Here is a 26375-nt window from a genome sequence, read left to right as displayed (position 1 = left end):
TTTTTTTTAAAAGAACAGGCTATAATCAGAGCTGGAGGAAATGGACCATAAATATCAAACTTTGTTTAGTCTGGGGAAATATCATTTATAATTAGAGATGGGCATCCTGTTGACATGATACAACCTATTTTAAGCATGAGGTGAGCACACAGTCAGCCTCTAATCTTTTTGCAAATGATTAAAAAATGCCAGTTCTTCTCTTCTTGGCTGTTTTCTTTTTTAAGTGTAATTTCTAAAAAGCGATTGGGCTAATGTCAGCTCAAGATAATGATGCTTATACTGGCAGTGATGTCTCGGAGCATCTCAGTTGCTGGGAGTTTTGCTTTCTGTTCATACACTTCTGCTTGTCTCCATGCCAGCCCCACCAACCAAGCCTGCTCACGTCTCCCACGGAAGAGTGAGAATCCCATGAGACTTGGAGGGGTTGAGCCTATGGCAGGACATGGCCCAGGGTTGACTTTGTGTGACCAGCCCTGACCTGTGGCCCTTTTTTTGATGTGGGTTTTCCCGGCTGCCACATCCTGCTGCCTTGGTGTGGAGGCACGTAGGGTTTGTGCATGGCAGGTACCAGCAGAAATCATTGCAGGATTGGTGCATATAAGCAGTTTCGGAGGCATGATGCTACAGGTCTTCAGGGTGTGGCATCTCTCTTAGTGTCCTCAGGTTCTTTTATGGGGTATGCATGGGCCCATTGATGCTGTCAGATAACCTGTCTCCCCACAGTCAACCACCCTGAGGGTTAGCTCTCTCATGGGCACCCTTCCCCACCAAACCAGCTTGTTCCCTCCAAGCTGGGTGTAGTTCTGGGGTTTTCTTCAGGGCCTGCATCAGGTTTGGCTGCTTCTGCTCTGCACAGTCCTCCTACACTATTCCAGAGGGTTTTGCATGCTGTCCCCATGTTATCCAAGGCACTCCGAAAGGAACTTGTGACACAATGACCACAGGGCTGTGGGGACACAATCCAGAGCTACGTATCTGAGTGCTACGTAGCTGGTTGTAGACAACTTTCTCTAGAAAAGGGCCAGGTCTGTGTGGATCCAGCCAGGGATCACTCCCTGGAAGCGACATCATCAGCAGGAGAGATGTAACTGGAGAAGCATCAGGACTCAGGTGTCACCAGGAATCAGCCATAGGTTGACCCAAGTCTTCTGGAGACCACACACCTGAGACACAGGTCTAACAACAGCAGGATCTGTGGGAATAATTCCTTCTGCTTCCATGTGAGTCTGAAATTTATTGTTAGGAGACTTTGTATCCTTTCTGTGATGGGTCATTTTGCTATTAGCTAGGCGTGCACCACTTGGAAAATAGAACTGGTCCCCGCCTCTAAGCTGCAGGTCCACAGCTCCGCAGCTATCCTCCAGGCTTGGCTGCTGCCACATCACATTGGTCATCAGGCTGGCCTGGCATGGTGACAGGACGGGATACAATGCGTCCTTGTGCCTTGGTGAGCTCTCTTTGTGGGTCAATTCCAAAGAAATAAGCTAGCGTGGACTAAGAGGCGAGTTTTGGCTTGGGTAGGAGTGTACATCAACACATCAATGTTGAGCTCCTACCAAACCAAACAGTGCAGCCATATTCACTAGGCCTGGTGCCACAAAGTGGAGTGACAGTGGACAGCTAGTTTAGGCATGGCATGGGGTCTTTGGGGCCATACAGATTTCAGACCATAAGCTCACTCCTTGGTACTGCCAAGTATTCTTGGGACACCTGTGTCCTCTGAAAGTGCTATTCTGAGGGTATCAATAAGGTTTTGGGACTGCTGTACACAAGCCAGCTTCTCCAGAGGATCTGCTTCTGTTGCCAAGACTAATCAATGAGAAATCATTCCCTTACTAATTGTTAAACCATTTGGCCTTCAATAAATATGCATATATAGCTATACATGTACAGGGGGTTGCAGCAATAAAATAATTACTGTTTACTTCTTTATCATTATGTACATGTTATTATTCAATTTATTATCCTTGTTACATATTTATTGTGACAACATGTGCAAAATGTTGTATTTACTGATATTTAACAAACCACACCTTTCACATCTGCAGATGTTTTCATCTTGAGCCTCCCAGTATGTTGCAGGTCTGAAATAACTCTGAATCACAGGAGCTGGTGTGCTACAGAAAATGAACAGTAACCTGTTGCAAAGAACCAAAGCCTGGGAGCTGGCAGATGTTTAGCAGAATCCTCAAAGCTGCTTGGCACATGGTATAAAAGGACATGGCTTTTACCTGATCTTAATAAGCAGATCCAGGAAAGTGGGACAGAATTGATGCTGTCGAGGAGAAGGGAGTCAGCACCCCATTTTTTTGGTGAAAATCATTGGCTATCATTGCACACCTTGGTGCAAAGCGGGGAAAACACACGATGCCGAAGCCAAGGTCACTCAGTGGAGGTGCTGCTCATGCACCTAGGGAGAAGACAGGAGGTTTGCAGTGGTCCCCGGTGCCTGTGAGAGCTCCCTGGTGGGGTGGCCCCGGGGAGGTCAAGTCCTGGCTTGGCAAGACTCGGTTTGGTCCTAAGACACCGTTCAGGCAAAACCCTATCGAAGGTTTGTACTCCTGCGAACTAACACATGGAGCCAGTGGACACCTGCCCGGGTATCAGGAGATTTCTGGGCAGAAGAAGACAAGGGCAACGTGCACGTCTCCCACTGATTTACACAAGAGCATCGCTTCTGAAATAAAAGGGAGTTTAACACCCAAGGAGAAAAAATCCATCCCATTGCCCTTTTTAGAAGGCATTTACGTTATTACCTATTCAAGCATTAAATTGAATTTATCCTTTCCCCCAAGGGTGAATTTGGCCATCCCACTGCTGTGCCACAGTGATACACCTGAGCTGTTGGGACATCAAACGCGACGTGTTTGCAATGCTTCCCTCTGACATGCCCCTTTCCTGCACACCCCATCCCGCACGGACCTGGAGTTTAGGGTTTGCAGCTAGCTAGGTCCCCGTGATTTACCCCAGCCCCGAGAACCTGCAGGTCCGTGTGGCTGAAAGCACACGCTCACATCTGTGGGACAGGCACGGCAAACTTCAGAGACAAGCACGTGTCCCTGAAGCCTGCGGAGGGGATTTTTTTTGTGGTATTCGCAGACTGTTTCATGTGTCAATACGAGAGGAGTGTAATTACCAGCTGAGAAACTGCAGGAAATAAGCCAAGGTTGAATGAACGAAATGGAAAATAAAGAGAAGAGCAGAGGACACACACATTTTAAAACTATTACGGAGGTATGTATTCACGTGCTCATGGGAGCCTGGGAATATATAAGAGCTCATGACTGCGAAGGAATGAATTCAAGGACCAGTCTATGGGGAGTATTTTTTTTCCCTGTGACTTCAAACTTCTCTCGGAGCTCGCAGAGTTTTAGTCAGCTGGCATGCAACAGAGGTACGACTTCCCCAAGGAAACTCTTCCTCGGCTTACGCTGGGAAGGCTGCTGGGAGAGTCCGGGAGGCAGAAGGCTGCAAGCAGAGGCGAAACCTCCTCCTCCTCCTCCTCCTCCTCCTCCTCCTCCTCCAGCCACAGAGCAGGTACGTGGAGACGTGCGCGAGACAGGGAGCCTGCTGGAAAGTTGAGCTTTCGGCTGCCGGAGAGATGGGGGCTCTGGTGGCTTAGAGGTGCAGCCTTTAAAAATAACACAGATGAGGAAGGTGCCGTATAAATAAAATATACTGTGTTTATGAATAGGCTGAGGAACTGGCTAAACACATTGTGCAGATAGCTCTATCCACACAGCTGTATATTTAATCCATCAGGGACTTGCACTGCAATGAGTTAGATCCTTTACGTTAAGGAGGCACCGGCTAGTTTATAACAGTACAGTTGTCATGTGCCTGCTTTCTTATTATTCTCTGTGTTTACAGTAATGGAAGATGGAGCGATGTGGTTAGGGTTTTTTCTCTTTCTTCACAGGACTTTAGTCTATTTATGGTGTTACTGCATTATAGCATGCTGAACCGGGAGTGCCGCAGAGATCAGCATTGTGCGCTGATTAAGTACTGCTTGCCCAGCTCTCTGACACTGAATCCTAGTACCGCCTTGGGCAAATCACATAGACCCCGGGCAAAATGGGCAAAATGCTGTTTAGCTCATCTGCTCTTCTTGCTATCAGAGCTGTCATTGAACTCTCTCTGTTGGAGACAAGGTGTGAGATGGCAGGGTTATTTTTCTGCTCTTGAGATCCTGACAGCTTGAATGTCACCTTGGGTGAATGGTGACTTACTGATAGTGTTTAGCTGCATCTGGACTGTTATCACGAGGAATTAAAGTTTAGACACTAAATAGTAGTTTTAGAAAATACTAGTTTATATAAAAGTCACAGACAATTTTCTAAAACCAAACCCTGTTGTATTTTTGATAAAAGTACAAATATGTTTCCCTTGAATAGAAGCCAGTTTGGCTTTCCACAAGAGTGGAAATTTGTTTTTTTAAGATGCAATCATTTCAACTTTAAAATCATGTTATTACTCTAAAATGCTGAAACCCTTTAATTTTCAATAAGAAAAATTCACAGTCAGTCATCTCTTTTTAAAGCAGATGGTTAGAGCTTAGTGACTGTATTAGTGCTTGGCCTTTTACTAATAAAATGATGGATGGATTCAAGGGGAGGTATCAGTATCGTGCAGTTCAAATCTATCAGAAATAATTCTCCTCACTTCATTGTATCTGCTGTTGGATCATATAAATTGAGCACACTATTTCTCAAACACTGACTCCACTGTCACTAAAAGAAAAACTGCTGAATTAAAAGCCGATTTTTCTTTCTTTTTGCTGTGCTTAGATTAAAGCTGTGAGAAAAGATTCTCTTTTGGTTCCTGACTTTGAGTTTCTCCAGGAATTTTGTTCTCCAGGGAGAGAATTTCATGTTCAGATAGTTTAATCTGCAAATGCCAGTATGTGTCACTTTTTGTTGATGGAGGTGTTTTCATTTTCCCATCTGCTGCTGTCCCTTCACCCAGCCCCTCACTCACAAAGTCTCCAGGCTGGTGAGTTTCATGCAATTCTCATTCACTTACATTTTCTCTTCTGGAGAAAAAAAAAGTGAATAAAGTAGGGGAACTGGTTAAACCCTGTGTGCCCAATTAATCAGAAACAATTTGGCTGGGGGGAAATGCTGTTGGCTGAACACCTGATAGAGGTGCATGTGGAGAGAGGAGAGAGAAAGAAGGTAGCAGCTTCAAAAGATGGGAGAAAAGCCATGCTGGGATTACAGGAGATGGAGAAGTCCTTATTTTGATGTGTAGACTTGCCACTAGAGAGGCAGGAGGCTGCATGTGCCCACGGGAGACCAAGCACAGCGCAGATGGCATGAGCAAAACGAACTGGGAGAAGCAGCTCCTGGAGATGCCGTAGGGTCTCAAGAGCTGGAGCTATGCCTCCTTCTCAAAGGCTGGGGCTTGGGATGGCATGGGCTATTTATTTTTAATAGGGTTAATATTAATGTTATCTCCAGCTCCCTGGTGGGATGAATCACCAGGGAGTTATTCCAGTCGAAAAGGAGCAAGACTTGCCCCGCTCCTGCCCTTGCAGTTCAGACCCACTTTCTAAGGAGGGAGTTTGTTTTGTTTATTTCTCTGGCAAGTCTTATTTGACACAGGACTCAACCCAAAAGCAGTGCCTTAGAAAGCAGCAGCGTTATGGATGGACAGACTCCAAAAGGTCTGGAGGTTCAAGACACATAATCGTCAAGACATATTCTTGTTTATCTGAAATCCTTGGGAACCTGCAGCAGATTACGGACCAGTTTGTGAGAGCCAGCGGCTGGGATTTGCTTTTCCTTCTTGCTTGGGGCCATGCTGGGAAGGGGGAGAGGAGAGGCCTGATGAGGTGCCCCTGACTTCAGGTGATGTGGGGTGAAATCCAGCTGAAGATGACAGAAACTGAGCAGGCAGTGATCGGTGAGGAGACCACAGGAAAATCAGGAATGGCCTGATTTCAGTCACAGGTGCAAACCCTTTGGCATCAGTGGGATGGGACAGCCCTTGCTCTTTTGTGCTCCTGGGCAAAAGAGCTTGATTCTCCAATCTGCCTGATGGAGATGACCCAATCTGTATGACGGAGGTGACCTTTGGTCTGCAGACGTGGCTATCAGGCATACACCATGCTAATGTTTCAACAACACATTAAGGTGTAAACAGCTGGGTAGCCCAAAGCACAAAAAAAACCCCGAAAATGGGATGTCAGCCAAATGCTTTAGGGGCTTTGAAACTATATTTGCTGTCAGATCCCCTTTAAGGAAAGGGCACAGATGATAAGGACAGTGCTGATCTTTGCCAGTGCAGTTGGTGTCCTCTAAGGCTGTGGTTTTAATGAAGAAAAGTCCTGAGCAGCAGAATCAGTGCATGCCCTTCCCTCCTGCTTTGGCATTTGTTTCTGTCCAGGCTTTCTTCACAGTTCATCTGGCACAGCTGCTTGGGCACTCGGTAGAACAGCTTGAGGAACAGAGCTGGAGTTTTAAAAAGCACAACGAACAAAACCCCTGCTATTTTTACCCCTGCAAATCCAAACTTCCTGAAGAACACTCAACATCCAGGTGTAGAAAAATGTGAGGCTGCAATCATCCAGGACACTCACTGCTCTTCATTACAGGCATGATGTTTGTATTTAATCTCCAAATTGAATCAAAATATCCTATTTTTTTAAAAAAAAAAAAAGAGCAGTATTTTTCTTTATCTGAAGACCTCGAATATTTGAGGTTTTCCTTGCGAAAGTGTCTGTGAGTTGCAATGGCTATTGCACGCTGCTGACCAGGCGAACTCTAAACTCAGAGCATCCAAAGGGCATTTAAACCTCTGGGCACCACCAGCCATCCCCAGCTTCAGCATGAGTTTCCTGCTTTTACCCCAAGGGGATTGCAGATGGAGGGCTTGTCCCAAGGGAGCATGCCAAAGGGATCAAGTGTAAACCAGCACTGCAGTCAGCTCCAACCAAGGGAAGCTCAAGACACTACGTGCTTAGGGGCAGTTGATCAAAGCTTGTCTGATGAGAGCCCAGTCAAGGGGAACTCACCCAGGGCTGGGATAATCTCGCTGGCTGACTCTTCTCCTGAGAGCTAAGTGTGGCTTTTTCTATCCATTGCACCTAATCGAGCCCTCTCCTGCCCACACGCATACTGCCGCCTCCTAGTAACATCTATGCCTCTCATTTCAGGGAGCATTGCAAAGCAAACGAGATGCTGAGAGCCCAGCTCTTTGGCGTATTATTTTAGCCATGGGAAAAATGCATTGCAACAGTTCAGGCTTGTGCGGTTGGGAGAAAGCAACAGAGAAGTCTGTGTAAAGGTGGGGTTTCTAGAAGCAGGACTTAATTAGCCAAAGGAAGTGAGGAAACCAACAATTAGATAGCTGCTCCAGCCCTAGAGGGCAGCACAAAATAATAAATAAAACGTTGAACTCGGGCAACGTGAAATCATCTAAAGCGCCACTTCTGCAGTGGGAATTTTTCCTAGCAGGTCCGATAGATTCAGCACTATGCACTTACTGCTAAAAATGCAGCAGCCCATCCGGGTTTTCGGACTCCTCTGCCTTTACCAAGGCCCCTAATTCCTGCTTTGTGCCATGAAAACCCTTCAAGTCAGGTGCCTTGTAGTGGCACTGGACCCCCATCCTGCCAGCACACTGATTAGTAGGACCAAAGCAGAGAGAAAGAGTTATTTCTTCCAGGACAGGTTTCCAGATTCTGAGTTTTCTCAGATGTGAATTTTAAACTTTTAATCCTCAAGCCACGTTTTCCTAAAGATGCAGAGAGTGATTTAGGTGCAGGGATAGGAGGCTGCAACCCTCCAGGAATGTAACTCACAGACACAAAACCCTAAAGTAAACGCTCCGCCTTGCACCGCGCAGGCAGCTAAACAATGGCATCAGCAACGATAAGTCACTTACTCCCCTGAGCAAACTCGTGGCCTGATCCTGATGGTTTCTCTGGCAAAACTCCCCCTGTTTCTCAACGCCTGCCCCAAGCAAGGGCTCCAGGATGTCACACAGTAGCTGACTCCGTCCAGAGCACAGCGGTGGCTAGGACCCAGCAAGAGCCTGGAGAGGAGTCCGGAGGAAGACAAGGAACATAATTTAAAGCAGACACTGTCCCAAATAAGGTTATTTCCCTGAAAATGCCTTTGTTCTAAAGTTACGAGTGAGCCTCTTGGCATCCTGAATGGGTGAACGTGAAGCTGAAGAACAATTTCATCGGTACCAGGACTGAACCGGTTTTGAAGAGCTGGATATGCTTTTTAAAGACATGATAAGCAGTGTTTGGGGATGCGAGAAACCCTTGAAACAAGGTAAATGTGATATCTTCACGCTTTTTAACTCTGAAGGCTCTAACTTACTAGTAAAGTCCTGTGTGAAAAAGGATCAGACCCTGGGGAGTCTGGTTTGTGTTTTCTGTATTCTTTTGTATTTAACCTCTCTTTGGCACAGGAGAACGTCTCTGTTAATTGTCTCAGCAGTAACAAAAATTACCTTCGGGGGAAATTTGGAAGGTGCTGCTGTTGTTAGCTACAGGCAACATCTATGAAGTGGTTTCAGGGTTAATATTGCAATAGAGATGGAGGCAAATACTGTTCTGGAGTGGGAACTGGGCAAACTGGGTTTAAACTCTGATTATTCCATGATTTCAAATGTGCCTTGAGACAAATCACTGCTCTTCTCTGCCTTTGCCCTCCCGTCTCTTAAGAGGGTAAGCTGACACGTTTTGGGTACCATCCTTTTTCTAGATGCTAAACTATTTGACCAACTTCATAAGACTCCTTGGAAGTGTTATTCACTGAAATCACCTACATTTTTCAGGTGGGGATGGGGATGGGTGATTTTGAAGTACCAGGATGGAAAGCTGTGACACTGAATGGGATTCAGAGCTTGATCTGAGGTATGCTGGGACATTTTATCACAGCTGCCAGTGAGAGCAAACTGGCACCAAGCATGAAGCTGCTGCAGCTCTGGGAAAGCCTCACAGCAATAAAAGCTCCTTTGGGTCGAGTTGCTGCTACTGCTGCTCCCGGACTGTTTTTGTAAGCTGTGGTTTGAGACACCATTGCCAGTGCCATCAGGCAGGGCTTAGCAGTGATGCTTTCTGACACCAGGGCAATGGGAGTCCTGTTGAGCCCTGAGCTCTGCACTGGGAGGGTGGGGGGTGGGGCGGGGGAAGGGGTGGTGCAGGTGAGGCCTGAGAACTTCCCAGAAAGCAGAGAGGAGGGAGACACAGTGCTGCATCATTCTAGGTGTTGCTGAGGAGGGTCTCAAGGTTGTCCAGGGAAAAACTAGGCAGGAAAAGCTCCTCAGCTGGACAGCAAAACTGAAAACCACCTTGGGAAGGGAATCTCTATGAGCAAGGAGGTTGTGCTGTACCATGAGGAGTGGCTGACCCTTCTCTGGATGGAGTCTGTGAGGTCTCATGTTGGAAGAGACCACTATGTCCTAGTGCTTCAGTGTGTGACAGCCACCTTAGAAACACCCCTAGGGACAGCACCCTTGATTACTAAAGATCCGTCTTACACAGCAAGCCATTAAATCACATTTTTGTGTTTAAATACACCCATTTCCCAGTTGCTTTATAAACTTACAATTTAGGAAGTTTCAAAGCATATAAAGACATTGGATTGTGTCAGGTTTATTATTTAAGAAGCAAAGGCACCATTTTTTGCACTGGCAGTGTGACAAGAGAAGACATCACGGAGCACACGGGATGCACGCTGTCCATCAGGGTGGTGCCCTGTTGTGGGTAATATCCATGGAGACTTCCTCAGCTAAATTCATTGGATCTAAACAGAAACAATTTCCATTTGAGGGCTCTGAGTAAAGCCTTGTAATCATCGGTATGTTTGTCTTTTCTCTCAATTCCAGCAAACTAATACCCAAACAATAAAACTCATTTTCTCTTCCTTAGAGGAGGCACCCACTCCTCTAAGCCTGAGAAATAAGGAACAGAGTGGAAACGACAGAGATGTTATAGATTGTGGTATCGCAATTCCTCCTTCCATAGGATGATTCTGGCATATCTTGCAAACATTAATTATAAGGGTTGAAAATGAATACTCTTAGTCTTGTTTTAGAGGAGAGGACCAGACTTCTGATCTTGCTGCTGAGCCCCAAAGACCAACTCCAAGCTCTTTCACCCTGGTGTCCCAGATCATCATCCATCACTAATTCTTTCCATGAACTGGAAGGAATGTGCAATATGAAAACAGAGTAGCTGTGGTCTAAGCCTCCCTAGTTTCTCGCTTCCTAGGACACAACTCTCTCCTCTGGTTGGGAAGTGGAGGGATGGGCAGGTTCCCACAGTGAACCTGTTGGTATTGCTGTTTAGCAATTGCCGTTGCTGTGTGCAAGCATGGCCATCAGCTGCATCCCTCAAACAGTGACTATGCGGAGGGATGTCCACCAGCTGGGAATGATCCCATCTCTTGGTTCCAGCCTCCCAATGCTCTGTGCATTCTGAAGCCACTAAGTAATGGTATGTTGATGCAGGATTTTGGTAGCACGTGTGCATGGGATTGGCGGGCATTTGGAGCTTGCCAGATATAGGCCTGCTCCCGGAAAACTTGAGAGCAGTGCTAGCTAAGCACACTGCTGCATGGTTTCCAGTTGGGAGTTAGCGTGTGCCTCGCTGGCTCTGGATGCGGGCAGGACCAGCTCAGATCTGCCTGCAAGAAGCCATACAAATACAGACAGATTCGGCATGTTTGCAACAGAGGCTATCATAACGAAGTGATATCTGGAGCTCACATCAGTAGTGACCAGAGACAGAGACCTCATTAGTGTCCATCTAGAAACAAGCTGTTTGAAGGACAGATGTTTTCCCTTGGCTTCGTTTGCATTTTTCTCCCATTGCCCAGTGACAGGTCTCCCAGTGTTGTTTGCTCCTTTTGCAGTTATTTCTATACTGTTTTCTGGAGTGCTTTGCAAACAGGTAAACTGATGAATTCTTTGTTTCACACAAACCCATTCCTTTTTATATCTTTCTCTTTGTAAGGCATCTGCTTTTGAATGTATTTAAAATGTATTTAAAAGCCTGCCCAAAATACCTGGGATGTATAAAATGGAAAACTAACATTTGGACAAAAAGTTCTCCATCCATTTTTTAAGCTGTTTATATAAATTCAACAAACCTGGATGGATGTATAAGAGCTCTTTGACACTCTGGGATGAGAGGAGTGGAAAATGTTGTGGATGGAAATGGAAACTGTTCCCAGTGCTTGTTTCTGTGCAGCACCCATCCTCTTTGCTCAGGATTGAATGGAGAAACTGTACCAGCAGCACACCTTGGATACTGCAAAAAGAAACATCAGGTGCTTGTAGCGGGTAACTCTCTGTTAAGAGGAACAGAAGCACCCATCTGCTGGCTTGACAGGGAAGCACATGAGGAATGCTGCCTTCTGGGAGCTAAGATCCCAGATATTGTGGAGAGGGTACCACAACTTGTCAAAAGCATGGACTGCTATCCTCTGCCACTCTTCCCTATGGGCACAAATGACACCGCAAAGCAGAACCTGGGCAGAATCAAGGAATACTATAAAGCCCTGGGGATGCAAATGAAAAATGTTGGTGCCCACCATTTGATTTTCCATCTTACCAGCAAAAGGAAAGGGTGCAGCCAGAAGTAGACATATAATGCACATCAACTTCTCGCTTTGCAGCTGGTGCCATCATGAGGGGTTTGGCTTCTATGACAATGGGACATTCTTTGACTATAGCCTGTTAGGGAGGGTTGGGATCCATCTGTTTAGAAGAGGCAAGGGAAACTTAAGAGGAACGGCTGAGAGAACTGGGCCTGTTTAGCCTAGAGAAGAGAAGACAGAGAGGGGATTTTATCAACGCCTACAAATATCTCAAGGGTGACTGTCAGGAGGATGGGGCCAGGCTCTTTTCAGCGGTGCCCAGCAACAGGACAAGGGGCAACAGGCACAAACTGCAACACGGGAACTTCCATCCGAATACTTCTTTACTGTGAGGGTGATGGAGCGTTGGGACAGGCTGCCCAGAGAGGCTGTGGGGTCTCCTCTGGAGACATTCAAACCCTCCTGGACATGGCTCTGTGCAATCTGCTCTAGGACAGCCTGCTGTAGCAGGATGTCAGTCTAGATGATCTCCAGAGGTCCCTTCCAACCCCAAAATTTCTGTGATTTTGTGATAAGACACCCCAAAACTCCACCCCAGTTTAAAGTATCTAAGCTCTTATGGGGAGAGTGATGGTAATTTGGTCTTCAGTGATCATCTTGCTCCATCATGCCAGACACACTGCCCAGCTAATCATCTGGACTTCATTGGGTGGCCTGAGTATCATCTAAGTAGCAGCTGAAATCACACTGGGACCATCCCATGAAATGCCTTGAACCTTCCTTTCAGGTCCTCATACAAATCTCTCTTTTTCCCACCAGGCTCAAAAGGATGCAAAGTACATAGGTAGGCTGTGAGTGCTGTAGGCTCAGAGATGGGTTAAATTATTGTACTACTTGAGTGCTGCTTCATGTTAGACAATGTTCTGGTGCCGGCTTTCGCATGTATCGACCACTGTGTCACTTATGAAATCTAACCATAATTACTTTTACCAGCAGAACCATGAAACTGTACGTCATCTTCTTCCTGGCAGTGGTGAACAGAGGGACCTCTAACCATCAGCCCACAAAGGGGATGTCCTGTGAAATGGTAAGGCTGTGTCCCTGCTCAGGCCCCTTGAGATCTGGATGGGGTTGGACCTCACTTGTTACAGGCACTACACAAATAGCTATGGTCTCTGAGAAGGGAAACTCCCCAGGCCCAGGAACAGGCTCTCTGTGATGGCAGAGGTGGGCTTTGCTGGCTTATTGGGTGCTCAGCAGGCTGTTCTCAGGCTGTGTCCTCATAGTGACAGCACATGAAAGGGCAGGGGAAAAGAAGGATCATTATCTCAGTTTTTTTATAAGACGGAGCTGGTTAAAGGACATTTGACCTGATTTCATCAAGACTGTACAGGGATTCTGTGGCTCAGACAGAGGAAGAACTTAGACGAAAATCAACTCCTTTACACTACACTTAAGTGCTTTGTGCTTTAAATACATCTATACCAGCCCTTTTGTAATAACAGGGAGACTGACCTCCTCTGCCCCAACACAACATTGCTGCCAGGGCAGTCACACCTGATTTCTGCTGGAGATAATAGAAGTGACAAAGCCTCTTGCTCCAGTACAAAATTTGGTCCTTGATTTTTTGCAAGCACCTGGTGCAATATTATAAATGTTATTCACATCTGAACTTTTCCCCTTCCCTATCCAAGTGCTTCTGACTGTAACAGGCTGTTTAAAAATACTTTTTTTTTTTCCTGAATGTTGAAGCTGTTCAGCACAAATCCTCAAGAATTTCCAAAATAGGAAAAAAAATAATTTGCTAGCTGTACACATCTCCCTTATGGGACTCATTCCATTCCTGCCCACCCTGCCGTATTGCTGCACTTCCTGAATTCCAAAGAAATTAAGACCTAGTATATATAAAGATCTTGGGAAGGTGGCTGGGTAGCTCAGTTCATTGGCTGAAAACGGAAGACTGATGAAGCCACTGTAAACATGACAGCTTGGAACCCATGTATCATAGTCACATGAAGGCTGGGTGAGACACGCAATAATCCAAGCAGATTTGTCCTGTCCTGTTTCTTGATGGGTCACAGATCAGGTTGATTGCTTAGAAATAAACACATGATCGTTTCCACCACTCCACTGTAAACTGCTTCTATCAAGCCAACAGCCCAAGGTTCTATGCAACTAGGCTGGGATAAATTTGCCCCCAACAGAAAACACATTGCAGTCGAGGGCTGGGATGCTTGTCTGGTATAAATTAACAGCTCAGCATCACTAATGTCAGTGTTGATCATCTTCTTTCACTGGGTATTTCGTCCAATGGAAGAAGGAGGGTGTAAATCCAAACACAGCTTAAATAAAGAGGGAGCTACTGGATTAGCTGATGGGTCCATTGAGAGTCCTGGTTACTTCACTTGATTGTTTTTCGTTACAGCCTTGCTGTTTTACATGGTAAATTTTCATCCCAGATACCATGGAAGAGGCAGGAGTCAGAAACCTTCTCTGACACCATTAGTGCTCCTGTTGTTGAACCAAGGTCTTGTAAAAGAAGTTTTAGGAAGTAAACAGTCCCTACCAAATCCCTGACGTGGGAGTGAGCTGCACTGATGATACAAGTTACTCCACATCTACCTGTTTGTGAGACAACAAGGCATAGCTTAAATGTCAGGAGGTTCTTCCTAATTCACATTGCCTTCCAAGGAGAGGGGCTTCAACTAGTCCATGTTTTACCTCCCAAAGAAAGATATTTCTGCTAATTCATGTTAACTGGCAAAGGAGGCACTTTAATTTATAGAACAGAAGCAGATATAGAACAGATTTTAGCAAATTATGTCTTACCTTGCTTTGAGGTGATACAAGAGCATGGGCATAACTGGTCATCATAGGTCAGCTGATATGTGGTACCTGGGCAAATTGCTAAGGTTTGGTGGTCTAACCAAGGGTACTTGGGCAGCTCTTCTAGAGGATGGGCATGGACACCTTGCAAGTGGAAGTCAGTGCCAAGTGGCTCCACCCAAAATTCTTAAGTTCAAGTTCTCATGAGTAGAGACATAGGAGAAAACAAGTGGAGGCTTGGATCCAGCTGCTTTGTTTGTAGGGCTCTTCCCAAGGTGGGTGACAATTTCCACCCAGTGCTAAGCAGTGAAGAACTGGAATCAGAATCCAAATGACGCTCAACTTTTGAGCTGTTGGGTCATTTTTTTGCCAGCACCTGAAAAGACCAGCTGCTCCCCATCTTGCAGTACTTCTTTCCAATGGACTTCAAACAAACCAGTGGCAGCAGTGGCAGAGGTGATGAAGACAGGACATGAGACTGGCAAAAACCTCTTTTCCAGCCTCAGGCTGCCAACCCACTGGGCTGTGGGATGGGAGGAGGGAAGATGCACACAAACAGATTCTGTTTGTTCCATCCCACTGAGATGTGCTTCATCTTTTCTTCCTAGTGCTGATGAGAATAAAATTCATGCAGTTTGAGCCTTGGGGGGACAAAAAATGGTGCAGAACAGACTAGATAAGAAATTCAGTGAGGATCAAAATAGTCAGTGAAAAGGAATGAAAGTTGTTTTTTTTTTAAAAAGGGACAGGAAATGTTATAGGATCAACTGGCAGACAGTGGGAGGTATAGATTTTATCAGTCCCTTTTATCATTGGGAGGGTTCAGTGGATGCAGATTAAAGGGCAAGTCCTGCAAGATACCTGATGAACTGGGACTGACCTCTCCCCCATCAACTTCAGTGAAAACCAGCCGACTGGCATCAACGGGAATTGGATCAGGACTTTGCTAAGATGCTGGGTGCCCAGAGGGAGTGGAGGGTGCTCAACATTTGTTGACATCTGGCTCAAAGTGTGGGAAGAAACCTGGCATCTGCCTTAGGCTGAAAAGGGGCTACTACTTTTTCACTCTGGATTTTTGTATCTTTCCAGCTTCTCTGTCTTCCACAAACCAAGCGAGAAGAGACTTCCTGCTCTATTATTTGGAGCTAAGTCTGACTCTGTGCACAGTTCAGCTCAAAAGAAGCAATTTTACAGTGGCTTTCCAGGCAAGAAATAATGTTAGGGAGAAGCCATAAAATTCCCTTCTCCTTTTTTCTAGTTTGTTTACCTAGGGGAAATTTGAATGAGTTGGAAGGGGAAAAGGAAGGGGTTCAGGTTTTAATATGCCATTTACTTTGGATCTTTGGGAAAGATGTATCATGGGAAGGACTGCAGAGCAGCCTGTGTATATCTAGGGTTTGGATGCGCATTTACACTTTTCTGGCACACATTTGTGTGGTGTCCAAAACACAAATGATGCAAAAGAGGTTCACAAAATGCTGACTGTTCCCTCATTTCTAAACAGGCCTGCCACTTCATTCACCTAAAGTTCACATGAAACAGATGGTTATTAATATTTTTCACTTTTAATGTTTTTTTTAATGTCTGAAAGGCTTTGCGTCATGGAATCTGGATTCTGCTTCTCCACAGAAGTTAAGATTCAATAGATTTTTTTCTTTCTTGTCTTTCTGATCTTTCTACAAACAGTATATGACCTACGCACCCAAATACATTCATAACAAGAGTTTTCCTCCAGTGAATTAAATGCTGCCTAAGCCTTTCACATTCCACTTCCTCCTGATGCTGTATGTTTTCCTTAATAACAAAATACAGCTTAACATTTATGCAAGGATGATTATGTTCATGTTTCCAATGTTTCTTATGAACGCACACTCCAAACTTTGCTCTGGACACAGATTGGGTCCTAGGATCAATTAAACAGTCATGCATCTAGAAGATGAATTTGACTTTGACACTTGGGGTTTTTTCTCTTCCCTGCTGCTGAGAATTGGACTGAAAAGGCATGACCCTCACTGCACATTACAGCTTTCTTCCTCTCAAAATCTGGTTTTACACAATTTGTCCTTTCCATGTGGTATCAGAGGTGTCTTGTGTGGGTGGTTTCATAAGGTGTGCTCCCCATACAAGGAGAATGGAACTGTTGCCTTAGGAAAAGGATAAGCATGGATGGTAAAAGCAGGAAGAGTTTGGAGATTTGCATCAGAAATGTTTCGGTTGTTGAATGGCTCATTCAGTTAAAGATGCATTGCTTAATTAAGCCAAGGCTAAAGGAAGACATGATCAAATATTTGAGGGTGTGACTAAGGAGACATAGGTTTTGTACTATAGAATCCTTATACGTTTCTCCACCTCCTAGCTTCAGGACCTATGCTGCCAACGAGTGAAGCCCTTCCAAGTACTATTTACTATTGCAAGTAGAGCTTGCAAAATCTAATACAGTGATGAAGCTGAGAAAATTAAACATCAGAACAAAAGTGAGGAAAAGGTGCTTGATTGCAATGGAAAGAGGGCAAAACTCTTTCAGTTGGGACTATTAAAATGAGCCCAGGAGAAATGTGCAGAAAAGAGAATATTTAGTGGGTATCTCATGCAGATGAAACTCTACTGTTGTAAGTCAGAAATGTCTTTAAAATGAAATAAGTGTTAATAGCTGCAAAGAAGCATTAGAATTGTTGTTCTTGCCATCTGAACACTCAGAGAAAGCAGTGTGATCAGTGTTTCAGAAGAAGGATCTGCCTGGATGCTGAATGTTATTTTCTTTATATTTCATGCAAATATGTTTTTCATTTGTCAAGTGACAACCCCTTTTCTCTCTCTTTCTGGCAGGTCAACTTGCAGGCATTTTGCCACAACAAAGACCTCCACCAGATCCCTCATGAGCTCCATCCGAACGTAAACAAAATAGATCTGTCTGGAAATCTGATTCAAAGCATCCCTGAAATGCCGTCATCATTTTACACTTCCCTCCAGTGCCTGGATTTAAGCTCTAACCAGATAAGTTTCATCATGCCTGGAGTCTTTGCACACATGACAAGTTTGCTGGAAATAAATTTAGCCTACAATCACTTATATGAACTTGCTCAGAATGGGACAGAGGGGATTGGACTTCTACCCAAGGTGGAAATACTGGACTTGTCCCACAACAGTCTGTACAATGGGATGGCTGAGTATTTCATTAAACAAGCTCCAGCACTGCGGTATCTTTCCTTGGCAGACAACAGTATTATAATGATATCACACAAGATGTTTCAGGGATCTCCCAACCTTGTGGAGATAGATCTTCAGAGTAATATCATAATGGAAATAGAAGAAGGTGCTTTTGAGACTCTAGTGAACCTTTCCAAACTCAATCTCTCCATGAATTCCATTACTTGCATCTCTGATTTCAACCTCAGGCAGCTGGAGATACTTGACCTTAGCAGGAATAGCATTGAGACCTTCCACACCACAAAGTCAGATGATGAATATAGCTTAAGATGTTTGGATCTGAGTGAAAACAAACTGTTTCAGTTCCCAGTCTTCCCCCAGGTAAACAAGTTGGTAACTCTGAATTTATCAAAGAATTTAATCCAGTTTACTGCTGAATCCTCTCATAATCAAATGGACTATATGGAAAATGAATGGCTAGATGCTTCTTTTCATCTTCTTGATCAGAAGCAAAGCAGAAACAAAAGTTCTCTTTATTTATCCCACCTTGTATATTTAGACTTAAGTTATAATGAAATCAAATCCATTCCGGATGAGTTCTTTGAATCAATGTTGTCCCTTCACACCCTTAATCTCAGTAAAAACTGTCTTCAGGCATTTTCAGTAACTTATGACAGTGCATTGACCTCCCTAACTGTCCTTGACTTGAGCTATAATGCTTTGCAGAACCTTCTCCTAGATGCTGGCACTTTGTCAAATTTGAAGGAGCTCTATATTCAAAGCAACCATCTTCAGACCCTGCAATTTAATATCTTCTCAAGTCTTCCTAGCCTCAGACTGCTTAATCTACAGAGCAATAATATCAGCCTTTGCAGCATGTACTCAGGATTAGCTAAGCAAAGACTTGCTGGAGAGCAAAGCGGTTGTGTATCATTTGTTGATTCTCCCAGTCTTCAGTACTTGTACCTAGCTGACAACATGCTGAACATCCTACCAGCGTACACCTTCTACAAGACTTCTCTGGTTGTCTTGGACCTCTCCATAAACCCCGGACTGAAAATAGAAGTTAAAGCATTATCAGGACTGGAAAAGTCTCTGGAATATTTGTACTTACATGGCAATAGCCTGACAGATTTAAATATTGACTTGCCTTGTTTTAGTCACCTTAAACATTTAAACCTCTCTGAAAATCAGCTGAACTGGCTGCCAAAGTGGGGTAGTGACTCTCCACTGGAAGTTCTGGACCTACGGAACAATAGGTTTAGTACATTACAGAACAGCAATATTTTAGCATTAGAAAACTCACTTAAAAACTTGTATCTCACTGGGAATCCACTCAGCTGCTGTGGAAACATCTGGCTTTCATCAATGATCCAGAACAAAAATGTCCAGATCCCCAATGTGGAGCACTTAACGTGCCAGCACACTCAGAACTTCAGGTACCAGGAAGAGATGCACATTGGGAACATTAGACCAGAAGACTGTGAAAAAGAGGATCTGAAGAAAATCAATTTCCTTATTATATTAACATTTGTGTTGGTTTTATCTGTGATCATCATTGGCGTGGGTTCATTCTTTTGCTTCCGCAGGCAAAACTTTAGCCATCAGTTTAAAGCATAGGAACACAAAATGCCTTGAAAACCGAAGAAATCAGGTGCTACACTGCCAGTGTGTAGAAATGAAGGGTAAAATTCTCATCTTTGATTTTTAACTGTGGACGTTAAGGCAGTTTCAAAGTGCCCCTGAACTGCACCAGAATGCTGCTCTGGGTTGCAGGGACTGGAAGGAGAATTTGCCATGTTTTGCACTTGCTTCATTCACAAGCAGATCTGCTTAAAACGTTTATACCATGGGAGAAGAGGCCACTGTAAAGTCCTGCTGTTGTTTCAAAGGATGTGTGATTTAAACCAGATCAAAAGAAAACAGCCTCTAAGGTCTTGAGACCTTTCACTAAGCTCAAAGACATTTTGTGATGTCACCTTCACAGAAAGACTTTATGTAAACTGAGCATTGCAACCGATTCACCTTTTTATGACAGTCATTGATGACATCAACTTAGTAGGAAAGCCCTTCTCAAAGTTATGTACCCCCATGAGATATTGCGATTTGGTCTGAGCTTTGCTTTTTCCTAACTGGTTAGCTCCTACCCCTTCTTAAACTGAAATCCTACGAAACTGTGCCAGGGCAGGCCAAAATACAATCTTTCACTCCTTGAAGTTGTTTGCAAATCTACCATGAGTTCCAAAACAATGAGGATTTAGCTAAAAAAGAAAATTACAGTTTGTGTCTCAATGCTGCCTTTTAGAAAATCCACGGCTGACGATAGGAACCAAATGGGTTCCTTGGTGGTAGGAACCTCTTTGGATACCTTCCTTTGCTCGCAGTGTCTTGCTCCAGCCACGGTGGCAAGACATGAGAGGTAGATGAGGTCAACTAGTCTTGGCACTTAGTACCCACGAGGGATGTAAGAGAAATCTCAGGCATGAAACAGCTGCACTATACCTTACCCAGATCTGCTCAGAAGGTTACAGGTCCACAGTTCAACTCAAAGAGGAGAAATTTGCCCCTCACGTGCAATACATATTTAACTGGGTTTAATGTGAAGAAATTCATCTCTGGGGTGAATGATTTTTAAAAGAAAAATCTTGGAGAATGAATTTCAGCCAGCTAACATTGGACTGAAATGTTTGTATTTCTAAGGAAAACTGTTGGGAGTTCACTGCATACAGTTACGTTTCAATGCAAAAGAACAATAAATCTATTTTTAAAGGTCACAGGAGGTTAGACAGCAAAAAGGTTTTTTAAGGATAGTGGTGCAAAACACTACACAGGGAACCTAGTCCTGGGCCATTATTCAGATCAGACGTCCACTATTTTTCCTTAAAAAGATGTTATGGTCTAGAGGATTGGCTGCAAAAAAAGTTATGTAGGACCTCATTCTGTGATGGGTTCAACATGGCCACGCTGTTGCGCTGCTAAAAGCTGACACTGACGTATGTCCCGTACTTTGACATGGCAAAGTCACCCTTTTGAAAAAAAGCTCACCAAAAGTGGGAGCCTGACCTACTAACAGGGTTCAATGGCTTCAAAAGGAGCTATATCAGGTGTTCTGTTAAAGCCAGGAACTGTACGTTAAGGCACATAAGGCAAATAGAGGTCAGACCAAAACCTGTCCGGGTAAATAACTCAGAGACAAATTGCTGCTTCATTTCTGTTTATTCCAGCTAGTGAATGTCCAAATTAACACACTACAAAAAGGTGTATAATTCTATTTTTAAAGCAGTTATGTAAGGAACTGGCTGGTAGTTTTCATCGTGGAATTTTGTACAATAAAAACACCTTTGAATTTTATAAAAAGCACAGGGTTGTGAATATATTAAAGCACCAGCTTGGAATGCTCCACAGATGAAAAGCTATGTCTTCCTATTTTTCTACGGTGTGCAGATCTCACCTTAGACCTTTAGCCTCTGGTCCTGAAGAAGGGACGCCTGCTCCATATCTTAGACTACAACCAATGGAGAACAAGGAGATCTACTCAAGGCGTAGGCAAGCATTTGCACAAACCGTCAGCAGCAATAGGGTCTGATCTAATGCCTCCAAGAGCCAACGAAACTCGTTGGGTCTAGCCCTTATTCTTGTAGGCGAAAGGATGCACAAGCAGAAATCCCAGGGATTAGCTGGAAGCCTGATGCTGAAGTATGTCGGCATTTCCTTTAGTGTGAAAGCAAGTTGAGCTGTACACCCAGACACAGGCTAATTTAGCCGCACACCAAGTTCATGCCTTTTGTGTCAAGCATGGCAAGATTATATCTTCTTCTGAGAGCCAATATTAGCTTGGCTGCCATGCCTGGAATTAGTTAATAACCTGATGACAGAGCCAAACCTATTTAATTAACAGTATTAATACTGCTTTTGTTTGGCTCTACAAAAAGGAAGTGCTTGTTATTACTAAACATCTGGGACTAATTAGACTTCCATTAACTTCCCTGGGAGCAGAAACAGCTTTCTCGAGGAATAAGCCTCAGGAGTAAAACACAGCATGGCTCATTTAGATTTCTCCGTTAGCAGCGTAAGCAACCAAGAAGTGACACGAGCCCTCTCCAGCCAACTATTATTCTGGATAGGATGAGGAGCATGAGGGAAAGAAAACAGCGAAGAGAGGGAAAACAGGGAGAAATGGGAGCTTGCTATGATATTATTCCTCAAAATAGAGGTATGCAGATGACAGCCCCAACTCTTGCCTCCCCTGTCTGCTGCTGTGCCTAGAAGCAGCCCAAACACCAAAGTACGTGATCCTGCATCAAACATAGCTGTTAATCAACATCACACATCCTTCTGTCAGTTCGCCCCATTGTCCTAATAGGCTGTCATGATTCAGGCTGTTTTGACTGTAATTTTGCAACCAAAATTTATACCCTCATTCCTTGCTTTTTCATAAAGTCCTTGCAACAGCCTCTGTTGATGCAAAGGAAGCTCATGCTGCTAAGCAAGGAGTATCATTCTAGGATTCTGCGATACATAGCAGAACATGTGGGACTTATGCAGCCTATGCAAACTTTTTAAAAAAAAAATTGTTGCATGCAACAAGTGGCTTCCTTTGCAACTGTTTGCATGGGACAGGACAATAGGTCTCCCTCAAATATTTCCTACCACAGCTTGCTGCAGTTTGTTCCCCAAAACAATCTTCTGCAGTGGAATCAAATAGATATAAGTACTGGAAGCACTAGAAACACTCCCAGAGAGAGTCCCTAAAAGTTCAGCAAGTCATGACTCATGTTGGCCATCCACGGAAAGCCAAGCCTCAGTTTTCAAAGGCGTTGGCTCTTCCTGCAAAGCCAAGACAACACAATACCCTAGCAGAGTACCAGAGCCTCTGGTTGCAGACCTCTCTGCAGGGACTCTGCTCAGCCCTGAACTAGCCAGGGTGGATTAGTATAAAACACAGTAAGTGCCTCCTGGGAGTAAGTGCCTCTGAAACGGAGCCCAGAACATTTGCTTTCTTATTCCTATCCATTCCCCATGCCATTCAGTACCCTCTTAATTGCCTGGGAAGAAACAAACCAAAACCACAACCTGAATTTCCTGTATCCCCACAGGAGAGAAAAACATGTCTTACCCTGCAAGGCAAGGTATCCTCTGGCCATATCTATTATTTTCCATAAACAACTGCCTATTCTGTTTGTGCACACATGTGCAATGCACAGACGCACGCAGCCTAGTATAAGAAACACATCACTTCGGGATTAGCTTTGTTTAACCTAAATTAGAACAGCCTGTACTAAATGATCTTCTATAATAACAAACAGCCTGTGGTGCTGGTGCCTGTGGATTCCTATTTCATGCCTGTCCTTGTGAAGAAATTTGGTCAAGATTTTCAAAAGTGATCAGTGATTCATTTCAGATGCCTAGATTTGCAGCCTGCATCTCACCAATCCTGAAATGTCTGATTTTCTAGAAAACTGAGTCCATCTCCTCTCACACCTAAGGCTCTGTAGTATGTCTTATACAAGCCCCAGAAAAAAGTGATATTGTCCAGATGTATATATAATTCTTTCACTTACTCCTTTCTAATGATAGTTGCCTGCTCTGTTAGAGCTGTGTTGAGCATCTGGAGAGCTGAAATACAGCAAAGCTACCCACCAACACGTCCTCTGCCCTATAGTATGCTCTCAGATAGACCAAGTTAGATATCTCCTCACTCACAGAGCCATCATTCACCTTCTGTTGCAGCTTAATTTGAGTGAAAGAGGAAAATTATCTATAAGGAAAGAACAAAAATTAAGTCCAGAGTCTGCAGCTTTCCAGCAACACTGCAACTATGCAGCCAGAGCAGATTTTGGTTCATGGATTGATGAAGGTCCAAACAGATTTTTCCAAGAAAAAAGAGGAAAGGGGGATGAGAAGAGCTGAGAGCCATCAGAGAGCTCAGGGTGAACAATGGGAAAAGGAGAAAACAAAGTTTTAGTGTAATTCCCTCCAAACAGTGGAGAGCTGAAAATTCTCCAGAGGAACAGGTGGTAATAGGTACCTACCCACCTCTCCCCAGGCCAGGAGGTCAGAGGAGATCTGTGGAGCTTCAGCCCATTTCTTGTAGTGGAAAAGTGAGGAGAGAGCCTAGGAAACAGATTACAGAGGAGCAGAAATCAAAGCTGATAGAAGTGAAAAAGGGAAGGGAAATGGGGAAGAGAAGAGGGGTTTAGTACAATTCAGCTCTTTATGAGGTGTGACTGAGAAGGGTAACTGTAAACTGAAGAGCATCCGAGAGAGAGGGATGGGAAAAGCTTTGCAAAGAGGCAGTGAGAGCTGAGCTGTGCAGAGCAGAGGGAGACACAGGTACCTTGGCTAGGCGACATGCTAGCTGCCTGTGAATATGTGACATGTGAGCAGAGGTGGACATCAGCTCATGAGGGTTGACAAACAGAAGTATATAGTAACCAAGGAAACAGGGTGAAAACTAAATGGGAGGGAAAAGAGACTGAATAAGCACAGAAGAACTTTCCAAGGAGGGCCCGTCGGTCTGTGCAACATTCTTTCACAAGCAAAGACATTTGGAGGCTGATGCAACATGACACTAAACAAAATTTTGGCAAATATAAGGGAACAGTCCTGCAACTCTGGGAGAGTCACTTTTCTCCCAAGCTATTGATCATGGCTCTTCTGTCTTGTTGCAGAGCCAAGTTAGTTCCACAGATTTCCTCCTCCTGCCCATTTCTAGAAGTCATTGCATCAAAGACACATATTTTCCAGTTCATAAGCAGTATTCTTCATGAAGAAACATTCTGGAAGGTGACAACAGAAGAGATTCCTCTCTACAGTTTCTGACTTCCCCCGAAAATGGAGTGGAGAGGGGACTCCACAACGCTGGAGACCAGGCCAGAGGAGGAGAGAAACCCATTTTCAGGCAGGAAAATTTCCTTCACCAAGGAGAAGGTTTGGGACAGGCAGCTGGGCAGGAAGCGTGGTGTGGGGAGAACAGAAGGGGAATAAGCTCAGCTAAACCAGGGATTTGGAAGACAAATATGGAAGGAATGGTGAGGATTAAAGCAGGAGCAGAAGCAGAGAGTGCAGCAATACAGGGCAGAAATAAAGGAAAGAAAGGGTGCACACCACTTTAAGCAACATTTCTGTACTTAAGCTGATGGGACAGAACCTTTGCCGTATTTGTGGATGACTCCAAATGGAGCAGTGGTTGATACGTTGGAGGCAGAGCTGCTATTCAGAGGTACCTTCTACGTCAGAGCAATGGTCTGACAGAAACTTCATGACGATCAGCAAAGACCTGCATCTTGGACAGAACAAGCTCATGCAACACTCCAGGTGAGGGACAAGATGACTGCAAAGCAGCTTTGCAGAAGAGGACCTGAGGGTCTGGCTCGACAACAAGTTGTCCATGAATCACCATCATGCCCTAGTGACAATGAAATCCAGCTGCATATTGAGATGTATTTGCAAAAGCTTAGAAAGTCAAGAGGCACTGTTATTCCCCTCTCTTTGGCAGATCTAACACCACACACATCTGGTTGCTGTGTCCAGCTGTGGGCCTCCCAGTGCAAGGGAGATACTGACAAACTGGAGTGAGTCCAGCAGAGGCCACCAAGATGGTCAGGGGGCTGGGGCATATGATAATTGAGAAAGGGATGGAGGGAACTAGGCTTGTTCAGCCTGGAGAAGAGAAAGTTTCGCAGGGAAAATCTTTTGTCAATACTGAAAGGGCAGTTACAAAGAAGACAGCATTAGCCCTCCCAAGAGTATTGAGTTAAAGGACAAGATGCAACTGCTGAGAGTTGCAACCTGTAAAGTTCAGATTGAACGTAAGGAAAAAATTTTTCATAATGAGAAAGGCCAAACTCTGGAAAATCCTCGGAGATTTTCAAAACTTGTTAGGGCAAGGCCCTGAGCAACCACTTTCTGACATTGAAGTTGTCCTTGCTTTGATCAGGGAGCTGGAATGGAGCTCTCCAAAGGCCCCTTCCAACCTGAATTACTCTCTGAACCTTCGCCAGAGAAGAATGGGTCACATACTTTGGTGAGGAATAGAGTAGCAGAGAAACTTCTGAGCAACAGAGTCTGTTAGTGGTATCTAGTCCCTGCACTGAAGCTGCGGAAGGGATTTGGCAGTAGAAGTGTCCAGAGAGATAGCAAAAGGTGTTGATGATGTCCTATGTGGGCAGAGTTAGTCAAATCGTGGAAGTCTGAGTTCACATAATATTTTGGGTTGGCGGATTTTTTTCATTTTTATAGCTCAAAATAAAAATTACTTTTTCCAAAATTTTCTGTGAAAATCCTGAAAAAGGTGAAGTTGGGAAACATTTGCTTTGTAAGGCCAGAGCTTCAGTTTGAATTAGGTATTCCCACTGCAGTAAACACATTCTCAAAAAAAAAAAAATTATTGCAACATCCAGTTTGCTTTTATTATCTTTGTTCAAGAGAAGATGAAGAAATGTTTGATTCGGCTAATGCTAAATAACATGGTCCCCAATTATCACTAAAACAAAACAAAGCAAGACAAAAGAAAATAAAAACAAAATGTTAGGCTGCTGAAACTATACAAGTCTTTTCATGTCTTAACACATCGAGTAGTGCTGCGAAACAGGAAGAATATAAAATAAAATAATGGCAGTAACCTTCTGAAAATCCAGAAGAGAATTCTGAGGCAAGATTTTATTTCAAAAACGTTTTTTATTGTAAAACTTCCTTCCATCATGAGTACTCATATCATAATTCCTGCTTTTTAAAGAATATTTACAAGTTTTATGACCCCAGTGCCTTTCACTTTAAAATGTTGTAACAAAAAATTCTGGCAAGAAACATAGATTGAAGAGTTTCAAACCCCCAGCTTCA

At 44.2% G+C, this 26375-nt stretch overlaps 1 protein-coding gene across 4 annotated transcripts; it reads left to right on the top strand.

Moving 5' to 3' along the window:
- The first annotated feature begins 17 nt into the window (after positions 1–17).
- Positions 18–25920, top strand: LRRC32 (leucine rich repeat containing 32). 4 transcript variants are annotated; one of them, XM_080375155.1, is made up of 3 exons: positions 18–3537; positions 12558–12648; positions 17214–25920. In XM_080375155.1, exons 2-3 carry the CDS (start codon positions 12562–12564, stop codon positions 19152–19154), a joined length of 2028 nt encoding a protein of 675 aa, XP_080231281.1. In that variant the 5' UTR covers positions 18–3537; positions 12558–12561; the 3' UTR covers positions 19155–25920. The 4 variants fall into 4 exon arrangements, with proteins under 4 accessions (XP_080231281.1, XP_080231280.1, XP_080231279.1 ...); XM_080375154.1 differs by having other exon boundaries at positions 12555–12648; XM_080375153.1 differs by lacking the exon at positions 18–3537 and adding an exon at positions 3545–8285.
- The last annotated feature ends 455 nt before the right edge of the window (positions 25921–26375 follow it).

The sequence above is a fragment of the Falco punctatus genome (genome assembly GCF_963210335.1).
Source record: "Falco punctatus genome assembly, chromosome: 2".
NCBI classification, from domain to species: Eukaryota; Metazoa; Chordata; class Aves; order Falconiformes; family Falconidae; genus Falco; species Falco punctatus.
This window is presented reverse-complemented; position numbering and strand designations above follow the sequence as displayed.